The 10,112-nt window shown below is 32.6% G+C and overlaps 2 protein-coding genes across 2 annotated transcripts; one reads left to right on the forward strand and one right to left on the reverse strand.

Moving 5' to 3' along the window:
- LOC127898570 (aspartyl protease family protein At5g10770-like) lies at positions 1-2,035 on the forward strand. The gene is made up of 3 exons (XM_006483446.4): positions 1-250; positions 367-798; positions 1,000-2,035. The coding sequence occupies exons 1-3, from the start codon at positions 85-87 to the stop codon at positions 1,827-1,829; spliced, it is 1,428 nt and encodes a 475-aa protein (XP_006483509.2). The 5' UTR covers positions 1-84; the 3' UTR covers positions 1,830-2,035.
- A 2,046-nt stretch (positions 2,036-4,081) lies between these two features.
- LOC102613474 (aspartyl protease family protein At5g10770-like) lies at positions 4,082-7,591 on the reverse strand. The gene is made up of 4 exons (XM_006483447.4): positions 7,532-7,591; positions 6,010-6,265; positions 5,248-5,691; positions 4,082-5,140 (listed from the first exon to the last, which is right to left on the reverse strand). The coding sequence occupies exons 1-4, from the start codon at positions 7,589-7,591 to the stop codon at positions 4,308-4,310; spliced, it is 1,593 nt and encodes a 530-aa protein (XP_006483510.2). The 3' UTR covers positions 4,082-4,307.
- Positions 7,592-10,112: the final 2,521 nt, after the last annotated feature.

A 10,112-nucleotide genomic window follows, 5' to 3' on the forward strand; every position in this document is an offset into this window, starting at 1 on the left:
AGTGAAGCCAAGATAGCAAATGTTTAATTGGAAGCTTTGTGGACATACATTTAGCCACACAAATAACAGTCCTCTGAGTGCATAATGTGGATTCTCCTCAAGGCTTTTGTTCTTTTTATATGGCTTCCCTGCTCATCCAACAACGGCGCCTCTGCCAACGACAACAACCTCTCCCACAGTTACACTGTTTCAGTCACTTCTCTATTACCACCGACGGTTTGCAACCGCACACGGACAGCTTTGCCCCAAGGTTCTTATATTATACTATATATTTATATATACACATGGTTTTGATTTCTCTCATTGTTATTGTTTTTATAATCATAATAATTAGCACTCATTAAATGCTATGTCTGCGTATCTAAGGTCTCGGCAAAGCATCTCTAGAAGTAGTAAGCAAGCACGGCCCATGTTCTACGCTGAATCAAGGGAAAAGTCCCTCCCTCGAAGAAACTCTACGTAGAGACCAACAACGACTCTATTCAAAGTATTCCGGGCGTTTGCAAAAAGCCGTTCCTGACAATTTAAAGAAAACAAAGGCCTTTACCTTCCCTGCCAAGATCGAAAGTGTATCAGCCGATGAGTATTATACTGTAGTCGCCATTGGGAAGCCGAAACAGTATGTTTCTCTCCTTTTGGATACTGGTAGCGACGTCACTTGGACTCAGTGCAAGCCTTGCATTCATTGCTTTCAACAAAGGGACCTGCTTTTTGATCCATCCAAGTCTAAAACCTTTTCCAAAATCCCTTGCAACTCTACGACGTGCAAGAAACTCCGTGGATTATTTCCTTCAGATGGTCAAGATTTACTACTTCTTTACTTTTCATCAACAAAATTAACACATTTGATAACAATATATATATATAGACTATTAAATCAAAACTATACTGTGTTATAAATTACGCCTAAAAAAATAAGCACAAACAAAATAAGCTGTAGATCCAAATTCCATGTGAAAATAATTGGAGTTTTTTTTTTTTTGCTTCAAATAAATGCAGACAATTGCAATTCGAGGGAATGCCATTTCAACATTGCATATGTTGACGGCTCAGGCAACAGCGGGTTTTGGGCGACTGATAGGATGACTATACAAGAAGCCAACATCAAAGGATACTTTACGCGGTACCCTTTTCTGTTGGGATGTATCAGGAACAGCAGTGGCGACAAAAGCGGGGCATCCGGAATTATGGGTCTTGACCGAAGTCCGGTATCCATAATTACAAAAACTAAAATAAGTTACTTCTCATATTGTCTTCCCTCACCATACGGCTCCAGAGGATACATAACCTTTGGCAAACGTAATACTGTGAAAACCAAGTTCATAAAATATACTCCAATAATCACTACTCCCGAACAGTCTGAATATTACGATATTACCCTCACTGGCATAAGTGTTGGTGGGAAAAAACTTCCTTTTAGTACTTCATATTTTACTAAGTTGAGCACAGAAATCGACTCGGGAGCCGTCATCACCCGGCTTCCTTCACCCATGTACGCAGCTCTGAGATCAGCATTTCGTAAAAGGATGAAGAAATATAAAAGGGCAAAAGGAGCTGGCGATATTCTTGATACATGTTACGATTTGCGTGCTTATGAAACAGTTGTTGTACCAAAGATTACAATCCACTTCTTAGGTGGCGTTGATCTTGAACTGGACGTGAGGGGGACATTGGTCGTCGCTTCTGTGAGCCAAGTGTGTTTAGGCTTCGCTGTATATCCTTCGGATACCAATTCTTTTCTTCTTGGGAATGTTCAGCAGCGAGGGCACGAAGTGCACTACGATGTTGCTGGAAGGAGACTTGGTTTTGGTCCTGGAAATTGCAGTTAATCAATAATAATTTCAAGTATTGTATGGTCCTTGCTGTACTCGATCTAAATATTGAATAAAGCTGTTTGTACTTGCAGTTATTGATAAATATTAAATAAAGCTGTTTGTACTTGCAGTTACTAATAAGAAAACTATGAGTTACATGTGGGAGCAATAGAACGGCCAGAAGCTATTTTCATTAGAAAAACATACGGCCTTTTTTTTTTTTTTTGTGTCGGACAATATAAAATTTTTTATTTCAAAGTTCAAGTTCAAGATTGAACATTAATTGTAACACTAGAAATCTTCAGTGATGAATGAATGTAATGGTGAGCATTTAGATATGTGACATAATTCAGTGACGAATAATATTTAAGTTGTGAATTAGTCAAACAACATCAAGTGACACGGTGAAAATTTTTAATATGAATTTTGTTTTTAATTAATATTTTTGATTTCCTCAAAAATCAACATTGAAAAATATTAAGGGATGTCAAGGGTACTTACCCACATTGAGAAGCAGAATGTAGAGGCACTACAGTAGTAGAAAACGGCTAACGATCCTTGAACTAAAGTTGCAACTCATATCTAAACCATGGATTATTTAGTGTGATGATAACTCAAGTGTCAAAAAATCAAGTGTTTGATGAAATATATTACGTGCTCGATCAAATGTTTCAAACGAAGCCTCAGGAACACTGATTGAAATAGTGACTTAGCAAGAATTAAGGATATGATCGCAGGTGATGACATTAGATGACTAGTTAATAAAACAAACATCAGCAGTCTATTGTGAAGGACCGAGAATTTGTTGGCATTTGATCAAATTAGTTTTGGCCATAGAACCAAGTTCGCGGCTGGAATTTTACACTGATTGACGAAGAAGAAAAAAAAAACACTTGTTTGTAAACATATGAAATTATGAAATCACCCGGCTAAATTTTTACAATCTATATGTACATAATTCCGATATCAGCTTTGCACATCATAGATGTATTTGGGCGAGAAATTTTAAAATACATAAAAGGTAATATAATTAATTAATTCATATATGATATATATATTTAAATTTTATATAATTACTATTTACATATTTATTTTTAAAATAAATAAAGATTATAATATTATTTATTTATTATATAATTAATATTATACCTTATAGATATCCTAAAATTTCTGTTGTTGGGGATATTCTAAAGTTATAATCATGAATATTCTCTGTAGCCCCAAAGTCTTGTGCCCAATGAAGATTTTTCTTTTCGGCTTTCAGTTTATTGGATTGAGTGGTGTCAACTTGACGGTATGTTTTTCAGAATAAGCAGGACTGACGTCGTGGCCAAATATTAATGGTTACAAAATTTTCGACCCGCTAACCAATAATCAATCATGGAGCTATATACTGTTTTGTCATTTTTGGTGTTATATGCTTTGCTTTTGAAAGTGGCCGACACTTGGTAGGTCCAGATTATTTCGGCCACAATGTGAAACAGACTCGTGATTGAAACTTTAGAAAATGACATTTCCACTTCCTGGAGGTCCAGCAAGAGCGTGCAACGCGTGGTCCATCGAATGAAAAGGGTTAAAGGGCTGACCACTATTTTGACAATTGGATTGGGCTTCAATTTTCATGTGGAGTGGAGCTCGTAACACCCCTCTAAAACTTTAGTAACACCCCTTTTAATTTTTATTTTCCAAAATACTCTTATTTTAATTTCTAAAATACAAACTCATGTATTAATATTAACTATTTTTCCATAAAAGTATACCTTAAAAAATATTTTTTTTCTTAAGTTTTATTTATAAAATACATACAAATCCTAAAATATTAAATTATTTATCTTTTATTACGTAGTTTCTATCTCCATAACTCTAAACTATTATAATCTTCCTAAAAAAATCAATTAAATTTTAAAATATAAAAATATATTCCAAAATGGGGTGGGTGTAAGGCTTTTTATTAAAAGAATAGTTTTTAATTGAATTCTCATTCAAGATTAAAAAAAATGAATTAATGTGTAATTTGGTTATAAGGGTAATTTCAATTTAAAAAAAAAAATCTTAATAGAATTTTGAGGGGCGTCAAAAGTCAAATATATGCATTGAGATGAATCCGGAGCTTATGCAGCTTTAAAAAAAAAAAGAAAAAAAAAGCCACCTTAGCACCTAATAACTAACGACAGGGACTAATATGGTAAATTTCAATATAAAAAGGATCAAAGCGTCGTTACGTCTCAATGTTATTTTGGAGTCAATTTCATTACGCCGCCGCAAAATTTAAAAAGCTGAAAGAGAAGCTAAAGTCAATTACGTACGTAGGCATCAAAATAGTACTATTAACATATCTTAATGGACCAACAATTTTCTTTTCGTTTTGGCCCACGCCGAAGCTGAAGCATTACTCTTCCATTTATTTTATTTTTAAACACAAAACTTATTTTCGGGAAGATTCTACTGATCTCTTTTTAGTTAAGATTCCAAACTGGTTGGCTGGCTATATAGCTAGCTACAACCCTTAGGAGCAAAACCGACTCTCCTTTGGGCAACATCGTACACAACCTCCAGCGTCTTTTGCTGCACATTCCCAATTATAGCAACGTCGCTGTCATCACTATTGCCGGCGAATGCTAGACATATCTGCTTCGGACTACTGCCAATCAAAATCGCAGACCCTTCAATGCTCACCTCAACTCCTCGGTTAAAGAAGAAGCTAATCACAGGCACTGAAATAGAAGTATAATTACTAAAGTCGTAGCACGTGTCAAGAATCGACAAAGCTGGCGCCGTTGGATATTTTGACATAAATTTCTTAAATGTTGATCGTAGGGCTGAGTATGCAGCCGGTGGCAGGCGTGTGATGACAGTTCCGGAATCAATAATAGCACCTGCTGATGAAAACACTGAGATGGGGATTGGTAATTTTTTGCCACCAACACTAAGGCCAATAATGTCAAGGCCGTAAAAGGATGAGTCTGCGGTGGCAGTTGACAGTGGGGTGAATTTTATGGTTTTCGAGGGGCCATTGCCGGCAGCTTTGCCAAAAGTGAGGTGACCTGTTGAGCTGGATGATGATGGAAGGCAATAAGAGAAGTATTTTTTGTATTTTCGGGAAGTTTGGGAGACTAACGAGATCGAGTCTTGGCCGAGACCGAGCAAGCCAGCCGCTTGACCATATAGGCCGCGGTTGTATTGGCCACAGCCGAAGAGGAAGTTGGGGAAAACATCTGAAGATGTCAGGGTTAGGGTTTCTTTGGCAAAGAATCCAGCGGAGAATGAGTTGTCTCCATACTCGATGCCGTAAACACATGTTGAGCCTGCACATTGTGGCGTCATACCTGCATACATATATACGTAGGAAGAGAAATCTTTGTCGAATGAGTCTTGAATGGATTTTCACATACCATACACACACACACATGTATATATATCTTCTAATTATTACCTGTGCCGGACTCGAGTGAATCGCATATTGCTGATGAGCAAGAAACATTGGCATATGTTCTGGACGCAGATGGGTCGTATATTGGTTCCTTTTGTTGGTAGCAAAACCTCAAGCAAGGCTCACACTGCGTCCATGTAAGGTCACTTCCAGTGTCAAACACAAGCGATAAATCTTTTTTCGGAGTGCCGATACCGACGGTAACAACGTAATCCCCAGTAGCCACCACGCTACCGTCCTTGGCCGGGATCGTGGTGGCGTCTGTCTCCTTTACATCGGCGCCGACTGAGTTCTTTGAAAGTCTAGATTTGGAGTGAATTGAGTTAACTCGAGATTGGTCTTGCTGGAGGATCTCCGCCTGAGATGGAAACTTCGCATTGCCTCCATCAAGTTTATTACATGGACCATGCTTGTGCACTACTTTCAAAGTTGCCTTCCTCTCATTAGCTGACATATAATATTATTAACCGTGATGCAGGGGATACACATTTAAAAAATATTTAATAAATTAATACACATGCATCAATTTATTATGAAATAGGATCTTCTCCTTATTTTTCTCTCTTCTTATCATCTCTTTGTCTTTGTAATCTAAATAAAGAAACTGATTTGATTGTTAATAAAGATAATAAATAAATGTAAAACTCAATCTTATTGGCTTATTTTTAAAAAAAAAAAGACAAGGAGTGGAAAGGATAAGAAGAGGATTCTTGAACATTTATTTTATCTATACATAGTCTTGTTTACTAATTTATATGTACTGACCTTTGGTGGAGGTGTCACAAATAGATGATGGAAGAAGAGAGCTGGGTTGAATGGTACGTGTATCATGTTGGCTTTCAGCAGTTTCTGTTTCTTCAAAAGCGAGGCCCTCCTCTAAGGAGCAGAGAAGGCGCAGCGAAAGAACGCAAGCAAAGAGAAGAATTCTAAGTAAGGCCATTGAATTTCTATTTTGCTCTTGATAACTTATAAGGCTCCCTCTGTCTCGACTGGCTTTAAATAAGCAGTTAGAGAAGCTAGCCTAAGCCCACAACTCGTACAATGTTTCATGTCCGTTGTTTAATTAAAAAATTAATTAACTATTCTATTTCCTTGAGCTAAATTTCAACGTGGGTGGGAAACATGGAAATTAGCAGTTGAACTTAAGGATAGAACCATCATGGACTGTTCTTTCGCTTGTAGAGATATGTGCTTTTCTCAAAATTTAATGCTGGCTGTGGAAACATCTTAACAACTTACATATCTTTGATTTATAGCAGTTTTTCTTCCACTAGTTCTATGGCCTTTGGCCTAACTTCTTGATGATTTTTGGTGCTCATCTCTGTTTTCTAATAATTCCATTACTCAGTACGCTTTATCAGTGCTCTCTTGACTTGACCCGTCGTTGACCGTTATTCTTCCTATATATTATATAATATTTTCTCTTAGACTAGCATTTCGATTTTTTATTTAATTAGAAATGGCAAGGATTTTGACAGGAATTATCATCGACCATAAGCAATTTTATGTACATATACTGATAACTCTTAGATGGAGTATTAAAATGGAAAAATCCATTAAATAATGAACTGTTTGTTCCAAGTGATATCTGACGATGAATCATCAATTTAAAGTGCTTTTCTTGTGTATCTTTGATAAACCAGCATTTATATATATAGATGTATGAGGATCTAGTTGGGAAGTAAGAAGCCTCTTTGACATTATTTCAACTGCAAAGAATTCTCGCTGTGAAAATATAGAATAATTGAATTGAATATATTAAGAATCTTAGGTTAGCAACAAAAAAAAGATTTTAAAATTTCTTAAATAAAAAAAAATTTATTTTGTTATCTAACTAAGAGTAAGCTATTTATTGTTGATCAATAGATAATTGATAAACAAATCCAAATTCGCTAATATAAATCACTAGATTCTCGTAATTGTTAGATTAATCGTTAGGTTCTATACTAAGTTTAAATTAAAATAGCTTAACAAAAAAAAAGAGATTACAAGAAGTAAATATTAAAAAAAAGAAAAATATATATTAAAAAACAATACACACACACACACATATATATAAGAGTAATGATACAGCCACAAACTCTTGTACACACTTATTTTGTATAAACAGACGTGACATTAATTCATTGGTTGAATGAAAATATAAAATAATAAAAACAAATCATGTGGGCCAAATGATATTTAATTCAACCAATCTTATCATGCCACATCAGTTTGTACAAAATAAATTTGGACAAGAATTTATGGCTATATCATTACTCTATATATAAAGCACCCCAAAAATCACCACTTCAGCCCAATCACCCGTTTGTGCCTTTGCCATGTTTGATGATGGGCGCCTCTTCATTTCTAGAAATTAATTGTGGTGAGTTAATTACAACTAATGAGGATTGGACAGATTCTATAATACATCACATATAATACATTCAATTAATGTAGAGAAATTATCATTGCACCACCTATGTTTTGTCTTATGTTCATCCAACCATCACAAAATTCTAACATGTTCTCTGCACCACCTTTCTTTTTAAATTTGTATCAATTAACCACTTTTACACTAACACTGTTAAATAATTTAAACGAAATGATAATTTTACCTCTAAATAAATTAAAAGACCATTTTATTTTATAAAAACTTTGAAAAAAAATTATAATTATAAAAATACCTTAAATTTAATAAAAAATAAATCTCAAAATTAAAATTTTTATTTTTTAATAAAAAATATTTTAATAAAAAATATAATTATAAAGATAATTGCAAAATTTTTGGATATAATAAAAATCTCCTAAATTATTAAAATTTTGGGATTTATTTTTTTAATAAATAAAATAAGTTATTTTAATAAAATTTTGTGAATTTATATTTTTAATAAATAAATTCAGTTATTTTTATTAAAATTTTACAAAATCTAAATTTAATAAAAATTAGTTGAGCACCTCTATTTGGGATTTATTTTTTTATTAAAATTAGGGGCATTTTTATAATTATAATTTTTGTATTTTTCAAAGTTTTTATAAGATAAAATGGTTTTTTTAATTTATTTAAGGGTAATATTAGCATATCGTTTAAATTATTTAACAGTGCTAGTGCAAAAGTAGCTAATTGATACAAATTTGAAAAGAAAAGTGATGCAGAGAACATGTTAGATTTTGTGGTAGTTAAATGAACATAAGGCAAAACAGAGGTGGTGCAATGATAATTTCCCATTAATATATATATGATACGTGTAGTTGAATTACATATAACTACAACTTGCACGGTGATTTTTCAAAATAAATTATGCATACATATCATAACAATATTTACTTGTTGTATAACTAATATAGTATCTTTGATATATTTTAGAATTTCTTGACAAATATGACCATAAAATTATTTAGTATTTGCCAATATTATACATGTGTTTGGACAGTGCTAATTTTTAAATTAATTGATAGAGTATGAAATTAATATATTTATTTCTTCATTATGATAAAAATAATAAAAATTTTAATAATAAATTTAATATTAATTCATAGGGTAAAAACTGGTTTGTCTCTATATTTTGAGATTAATGCATGTTTAGTTTCTGTATTTAAAATACTTCAAAAACATACTCGCAATTAAACTATTGACACTCATGTCATTACTTTTTTTGTTTTTTGCTTGCTTTTACAAGATAACTCTTTACAATAATGTTTTATTTTTTTGGACATTAATAAAAAAAATAGATTACCAATATTACCCCAAAAAGTAAAATAGAAACAAAAAGAATGCATTTTAATTTTTTGGAATAGTCTACTGAGAAGCTAATATATTAATTTTGTTATTAATGTACAAAAAATTAGTAATTTAATTTTTTAAATATTAACTTTTTGTATATACGTGAGCTTCCACAAAAACTAATACATATTCTTTTTATTTTATTTTTTATTTTTTGGGGTTAAATTGGTAATTTAATTTTTTCATTAATGTCCAAAAAAAGAAACATTTTATTATAAAAGGATAATATTGTAAAAGCAAGCCAAAAATAGTGGGGGTGTCAAAATTTTAACGACAAGAATATTTTGAGGTACTTTTAAAAATATAGGAATTAAACGAGCATTAACCTCATAATATAGTGATTAAACAAGCTTTTATCCTTAATTCGTATTCAGTTAGTTTTCATGCTTTTAGAAATAGTTCAACTAATAGCAAATTCTGAATATTTTGTATTGCAAAAGCTTTATTAAGAGAAAGTGAAATTACAAAGTAAAGAGGCTCTAAGACCAACAAAGAAAATCAATACTTAGATAAATCCTAAGAGTCTTCATGTAAACTCTTACAAATAATAGCTAGGGAGTGATCCCACCAAGTTGAACTATGGTACGTCAATCTAATATCTGGCAGAGAAACCACAACAAAATTCCTTTCTTTAAAAGTATGAGTTCGTTTTGAAATTGGTATAGCAAAGTCGACTTAAACAATTTTACTAGTTGTTGATTTTTCTAAATCAATTATACAATTTTTGTTAGGGAAATTATCCACTGTCCACCTGTTTTTTCACCCTTTTTCAAAAATACACAAATCTTTTTTTTTGCAGCGCTCCACCTGAAGTTAACATTTTTTTCATTGGTCCACTCTCGTTATAACACTGTTATAACTTTGTTGACATCATAAGGGTAAAATTGTCATTTCACAATGACACAATGGTGGATAAGTGCAAAACAACATAACTTCAAGTGGAGTTCAATAAAAAAAATTAAGAATTGTGTATTTTTTAAAAAATACAAAAAAAGGTGGTTGGTGGATAATTTATCTTTAACGTTTGAGGGTAAAAAAAGTCATTTAAATAATATTCCGTTAGTTTTCTTAACGGTCTCCAAACGGAAGTGGAAAAGTGAAAAGA

The sequence above is a fragment of the Citrus sinensis genome, chromosome 1 (genome assembly GCF_022201045.2).
Source record: "Citrus sinensis cultivar Valencia sweet orange chromosome 1, DVS_A1.0, whole genome shotgun sequence".
NCBI classification, from domain to species: Eukaryota; Viridiplantae; Streptophyta; class Magnoliopsida; order Sapindales; family Rutaceae; genus Citrus; species Citrus sinensis.